Genomic DNA, 25,213 nt, shown 5'->3' with positions numbered 1-25,213 from the left:
TGTGTGTGTGTTTTTTTTTTTTTTTATGTTTCTTCAGCTGACTAGTCTGTCTTAAGTTTGGTGTGATAAACAATAAAAGTCAGGATCATTGCCCAGATATTCCTAGGCATATTTTTGAGACATCATGTCAATACCTGAAATGTACCATTCACCTAGCCATGTAATCAATAAAATCTAATTTCCAGTGGGATCAAAAAATAGGTTATAGTCATCATTTCCAACCAACAGATGATTTTTTGGACAAGAGTCTCCAAGATTGTGTAGATTTCAATTTCATGTTTTATTTGTCACATACGCAATATCAGGATACTGCATATGTGACGCAGTATCCTGTATCCCCCTCCAGACCCCCTTTCTCCCCTCCCCATTTGTGCAAGAATACACATACAAAATATATATGTATATCATTGGCATATCATTCTTACAGTCAGCAATTAGATGTTGGAAAACTACCAGTGTAGTTTTGGGGTCGTGTTGCGGAGACATTGACGTGGCCTTTACAGCATTATAATAACCAAACCCTTCATTTAGACTTGTGAGTAAGTTGCACAGACACGTCATGATGCAGATGAAAAGCTGTAATGAAATAGGAACTGCTGAGTTCATGCAGGGAGGGCTGACCTGTCAGCACACAAACACACAAGCGCAGTCACTGTTGTTTGTGTGTGTGTGTGTGTGTGTGTGTGAGAGAGAGAGAGAGAGAGAGAGAGAGAGAGAGAGAGAGAGAGAGAGAGAGAGAGAGAGAGAGAGAGAGAGAGAGAGAGAGAGAGAGAGAGAGAGAGAGAGAGAGAGAGAGAGAGAGAGAGAGAGAGAGAGAGAGAGAGAGAGAGAGAGAGAGAGAGAGAGAGAGAGAGAGAGAGAGAGAGAGAGAGAGAGAGAGAGAGAGAGAGAGAGAGAGAGAGAGAGAGAGAGAGAGAGAGAGAGAGAGAGAGCCTGAGTAGGGGTGTTTACTACCCTTATGCAAGTGGAAACCTAATATCACCATAACTTTACAAAGTAGCAAACCAACTGTATGGAAGACTAGCTTTTCAAATAAACCACCTGACTCCCAGCCTTTCTTTCAGTGAGTTCCTCAGTTTTCACTTCCAGTAAGACATTCGCCATGCACATGTGACCTAACGCACATTATCATACGTAATGTGTAAAATGCATCTCCCTTTTTGTGTGATACTTGTTTATCGCTGACTTTCTCAGAAGACTACTACATTACATAACATTACATTACATAATCACTTGCCTCTCTTCCTTTATGGTTCCCAGAATGCTGAGGGTCTGTACAACTCCCTTCCTGTGCTGAACTGTTTACGCGTCATACAGCGTATAAATGCCCAAACAAAGGGGGAATTTTCTCTGAATAAAAAAAATATGCTACTCTTTTCTGCTTTCCTGCATCCTGCCGTTATGGAAATATGGTTTGGCAAAGTTAAGATTTATTCATATCCCTCAGCACCAAGGGTCAGTTGAATTCTGCAGATCAGGTGTCTGGAAGCTGCATGATTTTATCTGTCTTGTCTATGTGAATCTTGACATCCCCACTTAGCCCTGCAGTGATTTCAGTCTGTCAATGACTGACATAAGGTAGTCTGTAATGATTGATGGGCCATATGCCCCGACTTCCACTACTAATGAACTAAACGAGCTGACAGCTTGATGAACTGTAAGTGATGACAGAGGCTGTCCAGAGCATGCCAGACAATCACATGCATAATGAGGTTATATCTCCATTGACCTCCTACCCCACCCCAGTTCCTCTGAGTAGATGCAAACTGTAAACAGCACAGGTGTAATTCTGTTAGCAGTGGATGGTAGTTCCTTGAATAAGCTTTAACTTGTGCTTAGTACCGGCCCCATGGCTGTTAATGTGGCCGGGAGATCAGTACATTAGCTACAGGCTTGCTGTGGATGTAATATAGGGTTGCACAATATGGTAAAAAGCCATATTGCGAGTATTTTGATAGATATTGTGATTGCGATAATAGTTGATTTTAGTGGGAGTGACCATTTTTGCCTCATACATTACATTTTAACTGAAAAATAGTGAAATGAGGGTGATGTCAGTTTGAACAGTCTGTGCACTATTGCACTAGTAGATATTGCTCTTATCCATGTTGTGGTTTTAAAATTATTTCAATTAATTGTGTAGCCCTGATGTAACTGTAGCATAGCAATGAGCCTTTATTTTTTTCCCTGGACTCTGTCCCTGATTTTACTGTGCCGTTTTCTCTAAATGCAATGCTTGGCTTGTGGCATAGGGAAGGGGGATAGAGGATAAGTTGAAGCACCTTAAAAATCCTGGGATTCTTACGTTGATTTTTTTTCTGCTTGTTTGAAAACAAACTGCTTTTAGTTTCTGTCATATAAGGGCTGAACAGGTCTGTTACACACAGCAAAGCACTCAAGCTTGAGCTGTGTTTGTGTATTTCTCTTTGGATGATAGACTCCAAGGCTGTGTTTCCCTCTGAATAACTCGACTTTTTTTTTTTTTTTTTTTTTTTTTAGTTCAATGAAGGAAATGTTGCTGAATAAGAGATAGGCATTTGTCATACAGCAGTTGTTGATAGTAATCATCAAGGGCTAAGCACAAAGCCCAAACTGTGTTGAGAGCTTAAATATTGTCTTTGTCATCATCACCATCATCTCTTCATCAACATCATCCTAATGTCATTGCTTTGACATTAGGTGATTTATATACTGTGTGTGTGTGTGTGTGTGTGTGTGTGTGTGTGTGTGTGTGTGTGTGTGTGTGTGTGTGTGTGTGAACAAGTGTGTTGCAGACAGCAGCTTAGTGCTGGAGTGTGCAGATGACTTCATCACTGTATTAGCTTCCTGTTCATGTGTTTTTATCTTAGAGACCAGTGTGTTTTGTCTCATTGAATCATCATGTAATATGACATCTGAATTAATAGTTGCTCGATTATGGAAAAAATCATAATCACAATTATTTTGGTCAATATTAAATTGAATATTGTAATATGGAAGGGCGCAAGCCAGTAATTTCGCCTAGGGCGGCAACATAGGCAGAACCGCCACTGATGTTTGGAATCCAAAATGTTCCCACACTAATGAAGTGGTTCTACCTTTTTTATCAACCAAGCGACGCTGCTCAGGCTCTCCCTCTGCCATCTTCACATGTGCTTAAATTGCCGGCCTGGATCTCCACTCTCCACACCCACAGGGGCGGGGGAGTAGCGGTTGAGTTGCGCATGTGCATCTCAGAACGGAAACTGACAAAATAATGGTTTTTCCTCGATTATATGAATTTTGAGATCATCTGGAGCCAAAATCGTAATCATGATTAAAATTCGATTAATTGAGCAGCCCTATGATATTGATATTGTGACAATACTGTAGGGAGAACTGCTCATGTTTTCATATCTTCATATCATTCCATGAATGGAATTATATGCAGACAGCAACATTTATTTGCAGACAACAGATTACTCCCAGTCAGTTGTAATACATTTAGAGGCACATAACAAGTCTAATTAGCTCAGAAAACTGCATCCCTTCACAGTGATATAGCCTTTGAAACCAGGACACACACTTATGCCATATCACTATGATATCCAAGATCCAAATCAGTATCAAGTCACATATCACGATATTGATGTATCCCCAGCTCTACTTCAACGACGTTTGAGCCTTGCTTAGGGTGGATCTCTCCTCTACTGGTTGATATTGATAATTAACTCGATGACACAGGTCTGTACAGTAAGTGCTAACACGACGGCCCAGCTGTTTATTGTAGCCCAGGGATCCAGGGCACTCTCTAGGATTACAGGTCCCTGGCTAGTCTGCCCATGTGGACATCGGGCCCCCCAGCAACAGAAATGGCCTGCCAGCCTGCTGGCCGGGCCGTCTGGCTGTCTGCTGTGGTGTCATTGAGACGTGCCTAGTACCTCCAGCCTCTCTTATTTGTCTCAATGTACGATGACCCATCGTTACTGCCATGTCAAGGAGACGTAAGCGACCAATCATTTCCAAACCAAAGGGAAAAGCGCAACCAATCAGGCCTCGAATCCCCATGGTAACTTGTGCTGGAAAGCCCGGAGACAACCAATAAGGATGGAGAGTGCTACTTAGCTATGAGAATTTAATGGCCTGTTTCTGTTATCATTAATAAAAGCACATAACCTCTGCTGTAGACACTGGTGTAATTTCAGTGGACAGCGCCGTGCCACAGCATGAAGACACTTCTCTTGGCATTCAAAAGAGCACTATGTGAGGACACACACCCAGTGACAGTTGTTTATATGTCTATCCATACATTGTACAGACCAGCAGTAGCATCTATGCTCAAGTCACTTGTCAACAGAGCCGTCACAGAGCTGTGTGTGTTACCCTTCATAGTCTCCTCTGTGTCTCTGCCCACTCACCACTGCTTTGATTTCAGCCATTTGAGCGCAGACCTACCATTAGCTTTAAGTAGGCCAGTGCAGGCCAGAAGGGAGCCAGACTCAAGTTTGCATGGTTGCTAGCTCTCTTTTTCAGTTTTACAGGCTTCTGCTAAGCTATGCTGCTCCACTCTGCTCTACATTGTGCTGTGCTGTACTCTGTTCTGCCTTATGTAATGGCTGAGCAGTGAACACTGTGTGCCGTAGCCGTTTCCATGGTTAGGGTGGCTCAGAGTGTATCACAACACAGCATGCCCCAACCTTGTGCGTTGCGCTAGGGAAAAAAGAAAAATCTCTCTCTCTGTCTTTCTTTCTCTTTCTTTATGTCTCAACTCAGTTTCAGATCAGTGAGCTTTATTGCTGTCACATGTGTGCACATTCTGCCCAAGCATACATTCACACAAATAAAATAAAATAAATTGCATCAAAAGTCGATAAACTCTTCACATTAAATGTTTCTGGATAATAACCTTGACGATTATAAAAAGTAATTTTAACATACTAGTAATACATTTGCTTAGTCTGCAAACTAAAAGGGATTGCAGAGTTCATGTGTTTCTTATATTATGTCATGGCATTGTTTCAAGATTTTCTCCATAGCGAATACATATTTTTTTCATTGTCAGTAGCTTCCTTTCTCTGGGCCCTTTGGCCATGAAAAAACACCATGCCAAACTGTAATCTGTTTTACGGTTTTGGAAGAATTTACTAGTGTTCAGATGTTTGATTTCTGTTTGCCAGTAGTTGTAATATTCTTCATTTGGTGTTATTTTTGCGTGTTTCAATTATGTCATTGGTGATTATGTGGCTATGGTTAGCTCGTGTTTTGGGTCAGGTATCGCAGAGGTTCCGTCTCTGGGTGTTTTCTCCGATGAAACAATACTTTACTGTGGTAGTCCTCTGTGCCAGGTGTGTCCAGAACTTGTCTGCTCTGTTCTTTTCTCTTTAAGCACTACTTGTAGAGCTAATGTCTCAATCTTTGCTCTTCAAGGCCCGTTTTAGACTATAGGCCTACCTGTGTTTTTGCAAAATTTTAAATCAAACATTTTCGACCAAAATTTTATAGGAAAGCTCATTTTTAATTGTATAACATGCTCCATGTGCTTGTTCTGCCAAGTTTCTTAAAGCATAGTCACATTTTCAAGATGAAGCCACTGTCAGGCCCAGATAATTGTAGCTGGTTATACGACTGTTCCAGCCAGTGTGAATTCATATTTATTCCCAAGAATGTGATTTTTGCCTTATTTATTGTTTATTGTTTATTGTTTATTTGATATGGACATCACAAATACATTGGAGTAGTGGAGCAGTGGACAGACCAGATGCTTTGCTTGGGTGATGATAGCACACGTGCTAATTTTCAACACCAGTCCATAGGCGGCTTTTCTAAAACACACAGAGCATATGATCAGCAATAATAAAAACAGAATTCATGATCTGAAAGATAATGATTTCAGGTATGTTTTTTTTCGCCATACTGAACAATAGTCCACCCCCTTTTTTCCGATGGTTCTCCAAGTGTTTCTCTCTCTCTCTCTCTCTCTCTCTCTCTCTCTCTCTCTCTCTCTCTCAACCCCCCAACCCCCCGACCCCCCCCCTCCCTTCAACCCTCATTCTCACACATAGAAATAGTGTGCATGTGTATACATATGCTGCGCGGCAGATATTCACCCATATAAAAAGGAAATTCCATTAACCACCATCAGATTTTGGTGCAGATGATGGTGGTAATTAATAAGGCATTACTCTTTTCAATAATTGATCATCTTTCATTTAGTACCGTGAAGTTCAGCCCGTGCTGACTCGCAGGGTGAGGGGGGGAGAGAGGAATAAAAGATGTCGGTGTGGAAGTTGTTCCAGATCTTATGAGGGACAAGAGCTACCCCACATCTCTGGAGGGCTCTCAACTTGTCATGAGTGACTTAAAGTGTTTTATTGAGGACACAATACAAATTTGTAGCCTGTCTTGATGGCATTTAATCTGAAGTTGAAGGGAAGCCCAAGATAGTAGTGTCTGTGAGATGTCAGAAGTGGGAACAGCCTTCAGTCAGTTTGTCAGTTTGAATAGCACAAAAAAGTCGCTGAATGAATTCTCGCTCACTAAAGACATCTTGCTCTGATGCTTGAGCTCAAACGAGAATGAGCTGGCATCACTGGATGCTGTCATTTAACACTGCAGTGAGTTTTACAGGTCAGATACAGGGAAAGCAATGTCAGAATCACTCAGTAAACATGGACACATGTTGTGTTTGTAGAACCACACCGCTTTTGGTGACTGGGCTCTGCTTGGCATCGTAACGAATGGGTTTTTCTTGGTGCATGGTTGAACACCCAGTCTGGGGCTGTGGGCGAAGTGCTCTGCTCTCGTTTCAGCCTCTCTGGGGAGAGCTACACCATCAGAGAAAAATGATTGAATCTGTTTCTCCGCTCCATTTTCACTCATTTCTCCTGGACTGGATCAACCTGTGCCCCCAGCACACATTTGCATGCGTGTCTGTTTGTGTGTGTGTGTGTGTGTGTGTGTGTGTGTCTTACTTGCTTGCAGGTGCATGTATCAGCATGTTCACACACCTATGTGAGTTTTTCGCATAATTTCATAGTTGAGTCAGTGCAGCCATTTTATATTAAATAACTGACTTTGCCTGTGCATATTTGTGTTCTTTTTGCAGACGCTGATATGCATTGAGAATGAGTGGAGTCGGTGAAAACCCATCTGACCCTGCCAGGGCCGAGTCACGAAAACGCAAAGAATGTCCTGCTGAACTTCTGGGACCCAGGTAAGACTTCTACTTCCACACTCTCAAAAGCAGGGTTTCCCAAAAAACACATTCTGATCACTGGTTTTTGTGACATCTCTGTTTAATTTGGATTATGTCCACGCTGATTTTATTTTATTTATTTTATTTTTGAGAACATAACTTTCTTTTTGCCCTTCTGTTTACACAAAAACAATATCTTTCAAAAGAACTGAAAATGTAACTTTTGGAAAATTCTCTACAGAGAAGAAATTTCCTTTTGCCATGTGGATGGTAAAAACAGTACAGTTTGATAACGCTGATGTCACTGCTGTGGCTTTGCTTTGTTGCATATGCTCATAGGGAAGATGCTGTGCTCACACAGCTGCAATAACATTCTCTGGTATTTTTAACAATTTGTATTTAATTATAACGTTCAGTAGGAGCTCTGCCTTGTCATCTGTCCATATGAACATCTCACCCTTTTTTCCCCTCCAACCTCATTTTCCCCACAGTTTTGGACATTAGGACTTTTTCAGCAGTTTTTATATCTGCATTTGTAACTCAAGGATATCATCTCAACTCCACTTACTGTTCAGCTTCTTCGCCCATGCTCATATAGCAAAGGCTTGTACATTTTTTGCATTCTCTTGTGTACAAAACACTCCCTTGTGGACATTTTTTCTTTTAAATTGCAACAACAAAAATAAATAGCATTTTCAAAAATATCTGTATCCGTGTGGACATGGCCTAGAGTGACAGAGCCGGGGTGGTGGGGTCATGGTCATGGTCTTAAAGGTTACGGACAGATCCCGCTTCACCCCCTCAGTGTCGTGAGTACATGTTCTGCGGCTTTCGCCCGCTGATCTGAAAAAAAAAAAAAAAAAAAGCCTTGTTCCAACCCCCCTTACACCATCCCTCTCCCATTATAAGACAGTAGAGAAAGGATGAACTCGGTGCTAATTAAAGATGTTTATAGTAAAACCCAGCCTGACTGCTGAAATGGGTCATTGAATACTATACATACAGTAGCAACCCAGCAATTACCAAGAATAGCTAACTGCTACTGTGGCTTCTAACCCCGGAGCACAGAGGCTGCCATAGCTTGTAAAATAAATCTGCATAATTCAACTGGAGACAAGCACACAGGAAGGTATGTTTTCTTTATTGATGGAGCTCTCCATGTTTTCACAAAGAAGAATAAAAATGCAGACTGCCTTGAAGCTGTATTTTGAGCTATATAATAACTATAATATAAAGAGCACACGGTTTCACCCTAGACCCACTTCCGGCCCCCACTTCCCACTTTCTGACTCTCCTCCATGCCAAGGCCTGTGGTGGATGCTGAGTACTGTCATTTGACAGCTATGAAAATGGGAGTCTTGTTTTTTTGCCATGCCCAGAGATCAGAGATGGTACTCAGCCATAGTGTACTTGTATTGAACTTGAATTTTACACACACATACGGCTGGGAATTTGCGATTATTATGATTATTGTGATCATTATGATTGTTATGATTATGATCGTTATTATTATTATTAAATTGATTAGATTCAGTATCACTTCAGTTAAGGATATTCCAGTCGTATTACCTGTTTTGCAGATTACCTATAGCTTTGCTTTTGTCCCACTCCTCTTTATTACCATCATGGTTTTTGAATCCAAAATTGATCAAGATACCTTCATGGCAGTAGCTTCTGCTGGAGAACCTCAAAATAAAAGAAAAATCAAAAAATGTTAAAAACATGTAATTGCAGGAATGTTATTGCAAATAACATTCAGCAAAAGTATTCACACATCCACTGAAAAAAGGCAGAGATTGAAAGATCAGTCGCAGAATTTTAATAATCAATATTGGATCATTCAGCTGAAGATTGCAGTTAACTGGAAAATGGGTATTTTTACCCAGCCCTACACACACACTGAACACTTTCTCTTTCCTAGGAATGCCGCTGTGATCCCTCAATTTCTTTATTCTCTTCATACCTTAAAGGATAATTCCAGTTATTTTCAACCTCGGCTTATTTTTGTAGTTCTTGCTGTCATGATGATTGATTGCACAGCAGTGAATTATCCTTTAATGTCACCCCTCCTCTGCTCATTTTCTCACCCTGGCGTTCTCTTTGTCTCTATAGTCCCAAGCGGAGCAACGAGAAACGCAACCGTGAGCATGAGAACAAATACATCGAAGAGCTCGCCGAGCTGATCTTTGCCAACTTCAACGACATCGACAACTTCAATGTCAAGCCTGACAAATGTGCAATCCTGAAGGAAACTGTGAAGCAGATCAGACAAATAAAGGAGCAAGGTATGAGGAGTGAGAACCTGCCACCTTTAAAAATGTATTGACATTTCATTTGTGTCTGTTGAGGAAACATTCAGTGTGAATGAATAGGTCCTCAAGTGCAAGACTGAAACGAATACTCAGTTACCTTTCAGCTGCCTCCTTTGTCTGAGGCACTAATTTTTCTATACCTGTCCACCTACAGGCTTTCCCAATCAGTTTAAAAGCCTCCATTTAGAGTGTGTGATATACAGCCTAGTTATGCAGCAAGTTACCTTAAGTGAACACACATTAAACACTAGCATAATTTGTTGCCGTTTACGTTGTGCATAAGGTGCTAGAAGGGCATTTCTTTGGCTGTGAATACGCGTAGGATGTTTGTGTGGTTCCAAGGTTCCAGATTAACCACTGGCGCCACTGGTGGCATTAACAGATTTGATTGCATAAATATTATGGTCTGGAGTCTGTTTCACACAGTAATTAATAAGCTCTATTTTTACATTCAAATAAACTGCTAATTAATGGATATCACAAGGAATGGCCATGCTTGTGCTTTAAACAGTGAATGTTTATTTATGTGAACAAATGCTTGCTCTCAGTATGAACTGAGAGGCAGAGGGTCTTGTGCCTAGTCAGTTACTTAAGGGCAGTATGGTTCATGTAACGCTCTCTCTATCATTTCATCATGCAAAATGTGTAAACACAGCAGTGATTTGTTGGCTGCCAGTCTTTCCCGCTTCCATTGTGCGCCAGAACATCAGGTAAATGGATCAAGCTGCTTGGTTGCATTTGCCAGTTCCTCTTTCGGTTTAAGCTATTAATAGAGGCCTGTCTTTGTGAGTTTGCCTATTTGGATTTACCAAAACCACACTGACAGAAATCACAATCTGTTGCCTTTTTGAAACTTGTGCATGCTGGTCCAAACACAGTATTTTGTAGTTATGTAGTATTGTCACTTCTGTGTTGCCTTCAAGTTAAACCTGTGAATGCCTGGTTGTTTGCAAACATTTAAATTGGGTCTCATTGGGTCTTGTGAGCAGGATGCATGTACTGCTTGTAGTTGAAGTTGGAACTGTGCTTAGCTGAGTAAGAGGTTTGCATGGTTTGTAGTTATTTGAGTTGTGAATAAGCTGTGACCATGCTTATGTGAGAAGCAGCTGAGTGAACATGGTAGGCAAAGAGCAGGGCACTCTAGGTATATGTGAGTCAGACTGGCTGATGATGTTTTATGTGACTCACAGAGCCAAGCGTTATGTAATGGTGAGCAATGTGATGCAAAAATCGCACACCAACTCTCAGGCTACCGTCTGTTCGTCCCTCCCCCACTCCTCTCTCTTATTCCTACCTCCTCTCTCCCTCTCCTCGTTTTCTCTTTTTTACGCTAGGCTGGAGTGACATCCCCTGCCTTTCTCTGAAGGCATAATTGTGTTTGTACATCAACCATCAAGGGAAGGGCTAAACAGTTTTCGTTTTCCTGCTTTGTTCCCCAGTCCTCAACGGCCAACTAGAGACACCTTTTTATAGTTTACTTAAAGAGCCCTGCTTTACCTCATCTTGTACAGTTCAGAAGGGCACAGCAGTCATTTAAGCTGACATTTCCTCTCTTCTTGCACTTTGGTGAACCAGGGAAACACCGAAAGTGTATTTAGATGTTTTTATACTTGAAGTAGATGTTGCAACCTTTTACCACTACAATTTTCTTCTTTTCATTGCTCTTTTAGACCTTGTGTGTTGTACAAAGTGTTCCAGGTCTGTAGATGCAGGATTGTTTGTAGTGAAAAATATCTTTTTCTACAGACCTAAATGACCTAAGATTTTTTCCCCTCAAAACAGCAAATTTTCTTATGAAACAGTGTGTTTGAAATGAACCATTCTGCACTTACATTACTGAATGTATTTACTTAAATTACACAAATGTGACTTAATAACTCGCACTGATTGGTGTCACTGCCCTGGGAGGAAGTGCCATGCTGTTATGATGGCCTTTGAAAAAGTGGGCCACCTAAGGGATGCAGTTAAATTATCCCTGTATGTTCTTCTCATGCAGGCTGCATACATTTCACAAATTGAAATCAGCTATGTGCTTAGCCTACACTTTACAGTCTGTTTTCAGCTTGTGTCACTCATTATAGACAATATGATGAGTAACTGATTGCTTTATAGAGCCTTTAGAGCCTAGTTGAAGACTGAGCCAATCTGAGCTGCAGCTAATAGAATAAAAAAAAGTTGGCTAGGATATTCTCTCATTCTGTTGTGTTATGCATAAGTAATATTTGTGCTAAATGTTAAGTTATGCAAATAATATGTACAATTATGACACATGTATAAATAAATGAAATTGAAACTTCAGCAGTGGCAACCCTTGCAAGTAATCAGCTTGTGTGTCTGTCAATGGCACAATGCTGCAGACAGGTAGAAGGGACTGGCAAGAATATATAAATAAATGAAATTAAAACTACGAGAAATGTGGGGAAAAAAACAGTGAATGTTAAATGTTCAGACAGAGGTATGTAGTTACAGATTATCTTCTATTGAGGAGCAGAGGCAACCCTTGAAACTAATCAGCTCCTGCCCTCTGTCAATGGCACAGTGCTGCAGATGGGCAGCAGGGACTTGCAGGACTGGTGAGAACCAGTGAGGGCCGTCCTGACACTGAGTGATGGATCTGTGCTCAGGGCAGCTGTGCTGGTATACTGGGCCCTGCTGGGCCTGCAGAGGTCCTGCTGATGTACACATCATTAATGCTGAAAGAGATGAATGTGTGTCCATGTGTGTGATATTACATGTGCTTACAGAGTGGGGGAAAACCTGCGTTTGCCTCTTTTTTTTCACAAATCTCTGCATACAAAAAACAAGAGGCATGAATTTGTTTGCTTTTCGTTTCACAAAATTTCCTCACCATATGGTCAGCCTTCACCTTGGCACAGTGCGACAATCAAATGTGTCCCCCAACAGCCCACTCATATTCGTTCGCTCATCATCATCTCCAAAAGTAGGGCAGCCTACACTCTGAACATAAGGCTTCTCTGCATGGCTATTAACCCAATCACTCACATGGAGAAATGCAGTGCACTGAAGTGCAGGTACAGTATACTCTAGAGGCTGCAGTATGTTTCCCAGCTAACCAGCCACCTAATAATTATTACATTACTGAAAAATGACCTGTGGTGAAGGCAATTTAATATGCAGTCCGTTTTAAGGTGTTATTTGTAGCATTTATAAAGTTCAGTATATAATTGGAAAAGTAATTGTGATATCTTTATATCTAGGTATTTTATCACTGGGCCCATATTTTATATTTCCAATCAAAAGCCCTTGAATGTGACAAGTCATTGACAATTCATACTTAAGATTTCTGCACTTGGAAGTAGGAGTAGCATCTCATAAGGAGGACCTGAAGGCGGCATCAGACACTGCCTGCCAAGTCATTTGAAAGTACCAATCCATATGAAAAGTAAGGCAAGAGGCAATGGGTGTTGTTCCTTTCAAAACAGTTCAATATGAACGTTTAGCAAATAGCTCAAAGCAGTTTGCCCTAGTTATGACATGCAAATATTTAAATATTGCAAGTTACTTTCCAATAATTGCAACCTATCTTTTGAAAGGCAAAATGAAAAATAATAGGCTATATTGTGAAATGTGAAAATATCATACATTCTTCTCCAAATCAACTGGAAATAATGTAGAGTTTTTATAGTTCTAGAAATGACAAAGAAATTACCATAGAATTATGCCAAACAGCACAATCCAAGTATGCTGAAGCCAAACAACTGCACAGTGGGTCCAAAAGCCCAATATTCACCTCATTATCTCCTAGATTTTCTGCACTTGTTCTCTACCATGCCACCTGTTCCTACAGTAGCAAGCAGATGTTACTTTCAAATGTAGCTGGAAATATTGCACTTATGGACAGAGCACATTTGAACGACCCAACAGAGTGATGAATGCAAATGGGAAATGTTATGTTTTACATGATGCCCGACAGGCAACATTCTCACTCTTTAACTCTTAGGTGCCATGTATAGCACCCTTTTAGCCAATAAACCTATTAAAATGCAGTAGCAATTACAAAACTGATGGAAAAAAATTATCCTCTTTATAATGCCTTTGCACCACAAAGCAGCTCTGTAGCACTTGGTTTCACCACCAAAAAGGCTACTTATGTGTCAGGGTCCATTTTGTTATTTCTGACTAAAGAACTTCAAGTACGTGCCTACAAGTGCTCAGGGTGTGAGAATATCTAGGGAGTAATGAGGCAAACATTGGACCTTTGGATCCACAGTGTAGTTGTTTAGTTTAAAAAAAAAAAAAAAAAAAAACTGGATTATGTTGTTTGGATTAATTTTCTCATCTTTTTTGCACCTTTTGGATTTATAAAGAAACAATGAAATGTTCACTCCAGTTGCTGTACACAAGGCTGCTATGGAGCTATGTTAGTTAACTTGCTCTGAGTTACATTGACATACAAACTTCATCAGTGTTCCAACTGACAAGACATTGGGTAGATAGCAATAAATTTTCATTTTGGTCTGAGCTATTCCTTAAATTTTATGTCCCACAGGGATGGTTAAGTTCCGGTTAAAAGGAGGGTTAGATTTATGATGATGTTTTTTGTCAAATTTATGACAAGACCTGCCTTTGCAGTGTGACAGTGAAGTAAGGACCAGCTACCCTATTTGGAACAGGAGTTGTTTACCCAGTAGAAGAGGCTGATGTTCTCCATGTTTCCATAATAGCCTTTTTTTCACATTGACAATGCCTTCCATCCCGTGGCTGCCACCAGCGTGGCAGCTGCGTGTTTCAACACACTCATTCATTTACTACAACCTTTCACCCTGCTTGTTGCTTAGTGCCTCGGTTTACACCATGGCAACATGTCTTGACAATAGAGCGCCATATGAATGCTTTTTAAAAGGAGACAGACTTGTTAAAAGGTCTGGTTCACAAGTGACCTGTTTACAGCGCATGGGTCTCTTTCAAGGGAAAAGCAAAAATATTTATCAAGAGACTAGAATGGTGCTGATCTGAGTTTCATGTTGTTGTGTCTCATTTCACTCACTTTGATAAGTAAGCCATTGGCCTGTGATGCTATTTGACTCTCCATTTTGAAAGAAAAATCTATTTGAGATTATATGAGATGTAGTAATAGATGTGACTCAGTCTTGCTCAGCTGTTTTATTATGATCACACATGCTGAAAGAAATTTGCTGGTGTGCTTACTAGAGGTCCAGCCCCAGTGGATTTGGGGGCCATGTAAGGCACAGCAGTGGTTTTGCTCCCAGTACCAGTGCCGCTGGGAACCGCATGGGAATTGCTCCAATTTTTTTTAATTACAATTTTTTTTTTTTTTAAATGCAGCAAAAACCATACAAACCATGTAAGTGAAATTTTCAGGGGGGGTAAAGAATTGTGCAAATATTAACTTCCCAGTTTGGGATCAATAAAGTAAATCTATTTAAATGGGTTACATGCCAAAAATGACACACGCCAACCAGCAGCTGGTACTGTAATCAAGGTAAATATGTTTTAGCCAGTAACTCCCACACTGCACATGGCACATTCTAAAACCTTACGTGTGTGTGTGTGTGTGTGTGTGTGTGTGTGTGTGTGTGTGTCTATATCTATCTATCTGTCTATGTATATATGTATATAAATCTATATCTATAGATCTATAGATCTGTATATATATAGATATACACTACTCACAAAAAGTTAGGGATATTTGGCTTTTGGGTGAAATTTATGGAAAATGTAAAAAGTTCACGCTACAGTGATATTATATCATGAAAGTAGGGCATTTAAGTAGAAGCATACACTGGTGATTTCCTCATCTCAAACAATTTCTTGAAACAAAAGCCAACAACAGTGGTGGATATACCACAACAAAAAATGTCAGTGTCAATAACTTGTCATGTGCCCTTGAGCATCAATTACAGCTTGACAACGACATCTCATGCTGTTCACAAGTCGACTTATTGTCTGCTGAGGCATGGCATCCCACTCTTCTTGAAGGGCGGCCCTCAGGACATTGAGGTTCTGGGATACAGAGCTCCGAGCCTCTACACGGCGACTCAGCTGATCCCATGGGTTTTCTATGGGATTCAGGTCTGAGAAAGTGCAGGCCACTCCATTTGAGGTACCCCAATCTCCAGCAGCCATTCCCTAATGATACGACCTCGATGAGCTGGAGCATCAAACACCTGATGTGAATTTTGCCGTTAAACTCCTTGTTAGAGAATAGCAACTTGTGCAAAAAGTACTGAAACATTGAACAGTTGGACATGTGCATTCAAAAGTTTACAGGTCACATTAAGTTCACCTGTAAAGGTTATAATGCATTTTAGGTTCATCCTGAAATTTCACCCAAAAGCCAAATATCCCTAACTTTTTGTGAGTAGTGTATATAAATATATGGATAGATCGATAGATCTAGATATATATGTATGTGTATCTGAATATATATGTGGGTGTGGGTGCGTGTGTGTGTGTATGTGTATGTATGTATATATGTATATATATATATACGTGTATATATATACATGTGTATATATGTGTGTGTGTGTGTGTGTGTGTGAATATAAATTTATTTTATTTACTTATTTATTTTTTAAATATGCAAAACATACTTTTTTAGAACTCTACAGGGTTGTGAGTCTGATCTGCACAAAACTTTGCATCAGTCTGATCAACACAAAAGACAGGTCAGTAGCTTGCCACACCCTACTTAGGCTCTGTGTAAAATATGGTGCCTGTTGGCGCCTAAGTGGCGCGTCCTCACAAAACTCACAATTTTTTTTAAACTCATCTCCCGTAAGTCCAGTCTGCATAAATCTTTGCACGTAGCATGTAAGGACCCTCATGATTAAACTCTAGTAAATAACTGATAGTTCCAGAAATGCAAAGTGATAAAAGAATATCTTCCTCTGGGTAAAAGGAAGTGATGGTGTTTCTCGGCAGTGGTAAGTCCAATGAATACAAAACTCAAGCATGGATGTTGCCATGCCCCACTGAGGTTCTGTACAAAATTTGGCTCAGATTGACCGCTAGCTGCCGGGTTTCTTCCAAAATCACATCGTAATGGAAAGTTACTTTTTCAGACTAGTCTTGAGCCATATGTCTTATTTGCATGAAACTGGCATGTCGCATCTGTAGAGCCCCATGATCAAAAGTTAATTAAAGAATTTTGATACTCCAAAAAAATTGAAGAATTTTTTAAAGGAAAGACTTAGACTTCATATACATGGTTATCCACTTGGTGGCCCTATATCATTAAATGCGAAACATACTTTTTTGGAAACTAGAAGAAACTTCCATGAAATTCCAATGATTGCACAAGCTATGATGGTAAAACTGTACAAAAATGTAATAAAGATTTTGTGACTTTGTGAAGCAGCTTCCTGACTCAAGATCAGACCGGAATTTGTGTAATTGTTGTAACTTCACTTTAGCCAATAGTGAATTTTCATAAGATATGAGGTATGTTTTGGTAGAAAATGGACCGAGTTGGTTTCACCAAACTTGTAAGCAAATTCAGCTTCATAGACTACGTTTGTATGTGTGGTTGTGTGTATTTTCTTTTCCATTCAAAGTACACAGCTGTCCTTATAGTATAACCTTATTACCCTTCATATTTAAAACATATAGATGTTTCTTGTCAGTGGACAACTACAACCACAATAGTGACAGCTTCACCTTCAAACATCTGACAGTTCACAAAATCTATTGGTCTTATTACTCAAACTTGTACTATACATATATTGTGTGACACTTTACTGCACTATTACCCTATCGCGTTTTGATACCCGTACTGCAGCTCCTCAACACATTTAATCCCCCTCTTTATCTTGCAACTTGCATTGGCCCTGTGGCCCTGCAGGTTCAACTTGTATCAACTCTGCAGGCCACCAGGTTCTTTTTTTTCCCCTCTAACATTTTGCTGTTATTGGCTTTTGCTTCAACAGAGAAAGCAGCAGCAGCCAATGAGGAGGAGGTACAGAAGGCTGACGTCTCATCAACAGGCCAAAGTGTGATTGACAAAGATGCCTTGGGACCAATGATGCTGGAGGTGGGTACAGAAAATGTTGCATAGCACAATGCAGTGGCACCCTGTGTCATACTGACTTAGAATATAATTCCCTTCTCTTAAGTCATGACTGGGATCTAATGAAGTTTGCAGTCCGCAGGGAACAATCACAAATGGGCCAGTAGCGGTTGTATCTGAGTATAGCTGTGCAGAATAAAGGCTGCCAGCATCTTGTATCTGCCCTGGACTGGCTGTAAATTACAAAGTAAAGCAATGGCCTTGTTGTCCCATGAAGGGCCATTGAAGTGCTTATATATAATGGGAATGAAAGCAACAGCCTGGCCGATGAATCAGTCCATTGAGCCTGTCTTTTTGCTCACTTCCTCCCTCGGCTCTCTCTCTCGCTATCTTGTTCAGTTTTTTTTTTTTTGTTTTCATTTTTTTTTCTTGCTCCCCTTCCCTTCTTCCCTCTGTTCGCTGCTAGATCTGTCCTGTCATGGAATATTTATAGCTCTCTTGGTCCAGCGTCACTGAATCGACATGCTAACTCACAGCTAAATATAGCCCAGTGCAGCCTGCATGCTTTCCCATCTGTCAGCAGCCCCAAAACACAGGGACCGGCCATTCACACCCGCTCTGCCCCAGCCACGTCTCCGTCCTCCAGCTCAGGCTCATTACAGCACGCTCTGAGGACAATGGCTGTCGGCAGGAAATGCGCCCACGCGCCCCATGACCCTTCTCCAAGGCTATCCACTGCCTACTCTCATGCCAGCATGCGCAGACAGAGAAGGCCCTGAGAAAACAGTAGCGTGCTGTTGGTTTAACCCTCAGGGAGCCAGCCTTGTTCTGTCACATGAATCTTGAGGCATACAGTCTGCATGCGTAGCAGACAGCGCCACATGGTCGTTGCGTAGGGTGATGACGTCACTGGTGATTTAGGTTGTTGGTAATGTTTATTGGAAGACCATCGCACTTTTGTTAATGCTGAAATTTCAGCATGTTCAGCAGGAATTTATGTGAAGAAAGGCCCTGCTTGCAAAACACCAGTATCATATCTTATTCCCTCATTGCATATTGTATTCCTTTAAGGGTAGTTTCTTTACTTTCCCCTGTAAGGGAGATGATTCAGTTGATGGTGCAGGACTTAGTAACAGCAGCCATAGGACGTAGTTAGCACCATCTTTGTTGTTCTCTCTATCACAGTATCACCCAGCTGCACTATAACCAATTCATATCTTATAGAGCAGTGGGAAGAAAATGTAATGTAGCATCATTTGGCAGAGAAGCAGGTTAGCTGCAAAATGGCACAGGTGGACCAACGGAGAAGGAGGTGGCTAAGCGAGTAAATCTGCTCATGTGCGACAGTTTTAGTAATCTCTACAGTGTATATTTATTCTGGGCATTGTAAATCAAAGAAAGCAAGACTTGGCAGTAGAGAGTGTTTGCTCTGTTTTTTTGTCCAATACATGACCTTTCCTCATCGAAGAATGGACTTACACAACCATGTAGCGTTTTGGAACAACTCATAGATGAGATCTTCTTACATTTACTTTCAATTTAGGCTGTGATACTACAGATCAGGGAAAATCCCATCCAAATCAGACCATATTTAACTCAAGATGTAGGGCTGTGGTTGATGCCAATTATGTTATGCAGTGAAGTTCATCACATACATGCAGTTGATTATAGATTCGCACAGGCTGTTTGGGTGTTTGCCAGGTTCCTTTTTATGCTGAATCAGAGGAAGGGGGAGACGCACAACAAGCCTAACATCATGACAGGACAGCTAAAATTTTAAAAAACACGTTTACTTTTGGTTCACAAACAAGCTAGACTTAATTCAACTTTATTAGTAACAACAGGAGTATTCAATTGTTATGAATACATGGTATCAGAATCTCCGAACTGTGAATGAGAGTGTAAAGTGTGTGTGTGTGTGTGTGTGTGGTGAGTAGACAAGCAGTTGATTATTCTTTTAACAGATGTGAGGAGGAGAAGGCGTTATCTTGACACCAGCACTTGCAGCTTTACAGCCACCAGAATTCCCCCTTAAGGGCTCTGGGTGATTTGATGGCCTAATTGACACCATCTTGTGTGTAATGGCTGACCTGGGGCTGTATTCTTTCAATTAAGTGCTCCTCCTCCTCCTCCTCCTCCTTCTCATCCTGCTTCTCAGCAGACACATGCTTTTATCCTGCTCCCTATCAGCCGTCGTGCTGTCAAGATACAATCTGCAGGGGTGATGGATGTACCCTGCTTGCACTGAGGAATAATCACCCCCTTTTTACACTTGATGTAGATGCACTGCACATCACACAACTTGATAAGACCAGGGCTGAAATTTCAGTGTTTACATACAAGCTTGCCAGTCTAATGAGCGGCTGTATTATAGCTGTCAGAATGAAGAGTGGATTAGTGTGTGTGAGGGTCTCGGCAGTGTCTCAAGCCACATTAGTGCCACAGGAAAGACAGTATGAATCTGACATGTACAGCTAGGTGTGGGCTTTCCCTAGTAGGCTTGGGTGATATTAATATTGCAGTACTGGCTTTTGAAAATACTGTAATATTTGATTGATGATATTTTTTGTACTTCAATCTAATTTGTATTTATGTATATTCACATTAATCAAAATTGTCATGTAATCAAATGTGCATATGCATGGTGTTAGTTGTATGGTTTTCTGTGCATTTATTCAACTGTTAAATAGGTAACTTGCCACTTGCTGCAGTACCAATAATTTAGCAAACTTTTTAATCAGATAGAAGTTAAATGCAATGATAGGTCTCAAACAAAAAAATCTGTATTAAATCAGATAATCACCCACTGATAGAAATATTGTAATTTGCCAGACCTTTCAGAGTGATGCCTTCAAATACTAGGCTCAGTACCAAAGAGTTGTCTTGCATATTCAACCTACTTTGGTCTGGCTGTGGTCCCATGACTTTGTACAGCTGTCAGGGGGCTTTTGAGGTGTGGAAGTACAATATTATAGAAAATATTGCATATGACTGTAAATATCTCAATATTCAAAATCATCAGATGCTCATCCAAGCCTATTTCCCCCTTCTGCCCTATGCCCCTGATGGAGACAATTGCTCAAACACATCTCTACTCTGCTGCTTCCTCCCTCATTTGTATATACGCTCAGTGTCAGAGAAATTGATTTTGAATGAATGTGAACAGTTTAACCCTCCTATTATGTTTGGGGTCAATTTGACCCCAGTCAATGTTTAACGTCTCTAAATAAATGATTAGCATCTTTTTTTTTTTTTTGGCTTCATATTTAATGAGTTTTCCTAATTTAATGGGTAGTACTGGGTAAACATGAAATTCACATGATGATATGTTTTCAATGTCCTGTACACACTTTATACGCATAACAAAAATCTGTACCTGTACCTAGAAATAAAAAAAATAATATTTATTTCCAATTTTAGGTCAATCAGTGAGATTTTATGGTGATTTGCATATTTTTCCATAGTCGCGTAATAGGAATACTGGACGTATAAGTGGGGGTGGGGGGGAGTTATGTTTTATTTAAAGGGCTATTTAGGTTGTCAACAAAGAAAGAAACTTTAGTAACAATTTCAATTATAATAATTTTGTGGAGGTTTAAACTGCGAGGGTCAAATTGACCCCAACATAAAAGATGTTAGTAAATTTGAACATAACAGGAGGGTTAATAAGTAAACATTGCCCCTATCTCCTTCCAACATTTGTCTGCTCCAGGCCTTGGACGGCTTCTTCTTTGTGGTGAACATGGAGGGTAACATAGTGTTCGTGTCAGAGAATGTGACCCAGTACCTGCGCTACAACCAGGAGGAGCTGATGAACACCAGCGTCTACAGTGTACTGCATGTCGGAGATCACGCTGAGTTCATCAAGAACCTGCTGCCCAAATCCTTGGGTGAGTCCCACTTTTGTTTTCTCTGCCAAAATTTCTTTCTCTGTCTTCTTCTACTGACATCTGTGTCTTGCTGTGTCACTCGCTCACCCTCACTTCCCCATCTCATCAAAACCTTTATTTTACTCTCTTTGCCTCTCTGCTTGTGTGTCCTTTATGTTGCATCACTCCTACCTCTGCCAAAATGTACCTGGCTCTCATTTAAGGCTTTCAGTCTTTGCTGCCTGTCCTCATCTCATTTTTACATTGTGTACGTCCTCTCTCTCTCTCTCTCTCTCTCTCTCTCTCATCCTCCTCCTTTTCCTTCTTCTCCCTGTTCACTCCTGCAGCGTTCAGATAGTGTAGGTGTTTGTTTGATCGCATTGTCGATTTAAATTAAAACACTTAAAAGCTCTCAGCTAAACAGCTATGGACAGGAAGGTGGGACAGCTGGCCACCACAAAGTGTTATGTAAGCGTTACATACACGGTTGGCCTATAGGCCCTTCATTTTCTCTTTTGCTGATGCTCAGCCTCAGCCCAGACATTTGCTCTCACTCTTCTGCTCTCCCTCCCTCCCTTTTCGGCTAATTAACTTCCTTTTTCGGCTTCTCTCCCCTGTCAGCAGCATTGCTTCCTTCCTACATTTTCATATCATGCCCTTCCTTCCCCTTCTCTTTCACTTTGTGAGAATGAGAGTAACACATATACTCAAGGTCCCATTTTCATATTCCCACTCCCTTTCTCTAGTCTCCTCTCCCTCTTTATGCATTGTCCTTTCTCCCCAATATTGCTCATCTCATGAAAACAGGCCACTTTTTTAAAACCATATTCAATTTCCTCTTTCTTTATCTCCTTCAGTTTTCCCATTTCTCTTTTTTCCCTCTCTCTGACACACCCACTTCCACACCACACCCTGCCTCTTCCTCTCCTCCCCACAAGAGGAGGCGTTAATGTATGTCAGTGCCCCCCATCAGGAGCTCTTTCGAACTCCCCTTTCTGTTTCTTCTCCTCCTCTTCTCTCCTGGTGCTTCGGATTGAGGTCTGAGTGCCCAGCCATCTGGGTGGGAGAGCAGCGCAGAGCAGAGTACCCTGGAAACGATCAGTGGGCCGTGTCCCAGATACTGAGAGATTATCAATGCGCTGAATGAGATCACGAACCAGATGGAGTGTGATGGGAGTTCGCTAGAGTGAAAGGAGTTGTGTATGTGACTGTGCACGTCTGTTTTTGTGATTGTGTCTGCTTGCACGTGTGTACATGTGTGTTTGCTGATGACTGTGTGTGTGTCGGGGGTGAGACAGGAAAGATTGGCAAGGGCGTTCTAGAGGACATGCATATGGAGGCCTGGCTGTGATGCATTGCTGTGGTTAGATGGCACAGCACTAAGGCCTCCAACTGCTCATCATGACTGATCTCTACCCCGCAACTCCTGCTCTTATGTTTTTTTCCTACCTCCTTCTCTCCATTTCTCGGTCTCTCATTATGTCATGCTCTGTGGTAGCCTCTCTGGCCTTTCTCAGTGTAGCTCCTAATGTCCCTTTGTTCCTGCATAGAAAAAGGTCTGTTCACATTTTGGCAGCAGTTGTCACATATAATCCACAGGAAGGCTCACTGTAAATCCTCCTTGTTCCCTTGCAGTGAACGGTGTCCCATGGTCCAGCGAGGGTCCGAGGAGGAACAGTCACACCTTCAACTGCCGAATGCTGGTCAATCCCCACAGCGAGAGCCAGGAGGAGACACACGAGCACGAGCCCCAGCAGCAGAAATACGAAACCATGCAGTGCTTTGCAGTGTCTGAGCCCAAGTCCATCAAGGAGGAGGGAGATGGTACGGAAGGAGGGAGGAAGGATGGGTGGGTGGGTGGTGGGGTGGAGGAGGAGGACTTGGTGGAGAGTTGGAAGATAACGCTCCCTTCACACTGAAGTAGTGACCCATGAAATGTGCAGGTTGACCCTGTTGAGACCTTATCAATTTCAGAATGAAATGCCTCTTACAAGCGTGTGTGAAAGCTATGGCTGGGTGTTGGCATTGATTTCCCAATTTGATTTGATTATCTATCTATCCATTTTGATTATCTGTCCTTAGGCTTGATGGCACTGGTTTCAGGGGAGAGCTCCTGCCATTGTTGGTGTATGTAATTTGGTCAACTGAGTTTCTGTATGCTGGTAATTGAGCAGACAACATCTGCAAGATGGGAGGTGCATCACAAATACCACATTTCACACATCTACTGAAAAAATGCATTGATTAAAATATCAGTCTCAGCATTTTAAGAATCAATATTGGCTTGTTCAAAGGAAGAATGTGATTAATCACCAAATCAATATTTTTTTATTCTTAGTCAAAAAGCATATAAGTTGAATGATAACTTATAAAAGTTTTCACTAGGGATAAAAATAAAACACTGTAGTGCTTTCTTTGCCATTTTACTTAGATCATGAAAAGTTTAATGACATAAGAAGAAGAATGGGTAGTCGAGAGAAACTGCAAAGAAGTTATACAAGATTCTGTCTACAGTGTGAGAGCTTTCCAGTCCCTTGTCTGACATAGTGCCTCCATTTCTATCCCTCACACAGGCCTTCTGCCTTCACTCTGGGTAGCTTTCATTAAAGCCCATCCATAATTCATGTACATTCCTCACAAACGTGGGCCCTATGACTCCAAGGAAAGAATCTCACTCTGTTTTTAATCATGGGATCAGTGAAACAGTCTTCTGGTGACATTCAAATTGTTTTCAACACTTTAACATATTAACATCAACATTCTCACCATGTTTTCTAGGAAACCAGAGTGCAGCGAGAGGGGAAAAAAACAAAACAGAAACTGAGTTGTTGTAGGCGGCAGTGTAAACATCTGTTAGCCCTTCCTCAGAAATGGTTCAGTCTGTTTGTTCTCTCCACTATCCTTCCCATGTCAGTCACAGGGAGGTCGCCCAGCTTTTCCAGCGGTTTTCATGGCCTCAGATCAATTGCACGTCGTTGAGTTTTAGCACATCTTAATTATATAAACTAGCAGTTCTTTACCCAGAATTTTTCAAATGAATGTATAATGAAGATTCCCACCACCTTTAGAGCACTGATTCATATTGATCCTTAAATCTTAGCAATGATTTACAACACTTTATTTATTTAATCCCATTCCACCAGTGATTTTGATGAGTGATTGCAATTTCCTGCTGCCAAAATGTAACTCAGTAGTTAATTAAAATAGTTAGTGAAAATGCCAGTGTTTCACTCCAAGTCTGGTCTCCCTCTTTTTCCCTCTTTGCCTTTCTTTGTGTGCCAGCTGTTCTGCCAGCCATACCTTGGCAAATAGACCACCTAGGACCCAGGCCAGGGGATTGTGTGTGTGTGTGTGTGTGTGTGTGTGTGTGTGTGTGTGTGTGTGTGTGTGTGTGTGTGTGTGTGTGTGTGTGTGTGTGTGTGTGTGTGTGTGTGAAGCAGGATCAGTAGTTACATTTGCAGAAATGTGTCCAGCCAGGGAGAAAGAGGGGAAGGAAGGAAGGAAGGAGCGGGAGAGGAAAAAGAGAGAATCAAGAGAGACTGATAGATCTAAGGCTCAGACCACCCAAGAGGCCCTGTTTACAAGTCGAGAGGAGGAATCTGTGCGTGTGTGTGTGTGTGTGTGTGTGTGTGTGTGTGTGTGTCAGCCCTGGCATGCATCTCCTTGCCAGAAATTTGTGGGATTGTGGGTATTACTGGCACAGGGAAGTTAGATGGCAGAGTTTTCGGGGTCACCCCAGTCCTGGAGCTGGCTGTGTCGTGAGTGTGAGTGTGTGTGTGTGGCAACTGTCATGATTGAGGGATGGTAATATTTAATGTTGGGCCAGGGGAGGTGTCATCAGTGTGAGATGGCTCTGTAGGTGAGACCAGCCAGAGAGAGACACACGCAC

At 41.3% G+C, this 25,213-nt stretch overlaps 1 protein-coding gene across 5 annotated transcripts in view; it reads left to right on the top strand.

The window, feature by feature from the left end:
* ncoa2 (nuclear receptor coactivator 2) overlaps positions 1-25,213 on the top strand; it is a 73,683-nt gene that overhangs the window by 22,126 nt on the left and 26,344 nt on the right. For all 5 annotated transcript variants that reach the window (XM_030078807.1, XM_030078806.1, XM_030078808.1 and 2 more), the window contains 5 exons: positions 7,064-7,171; positions 9,266-9,438; positions 17,376-17,479; positions 21,168-21,345; positions 22,960-23,148. In XM_030078807.1, coding sequence (XP_029934667.1) covers positions 7,083-7,171; positions 9,266-9,438; positions 17,376-17,479; positions 21,168-21,345; positions 22,960-23,148 — 733 coding nt within the window. In that variant the 5' untranslated portion in view covers positions 7,064-7,082. The remainder of the gene's footprint in view (positions 1-7,063; positions 7,172-9,265; positions 9,439-17,375; positions 17,480-21,167; positions 21,346-22,959; positions 23,149-25,213) is intronic.

Source organism: Myripristis murdjan, chromosome 20 (genome assembly GCF_902150065.1).
Source record: "Myripristis murdjan chromosome 20, fMyrMur1.1, whole genome shotgun sequence".
In the NCBI taxonomy this organism is placed as follows: Eukaryota; Metazoa; Chordata; class Actinopteri; order Holocentriformes; family Holocentridae; genus Myripristis; species Myripristis murdjan.
This window is presented reverse-complemented; position numbering and strand designations above follow the sequence as displayed.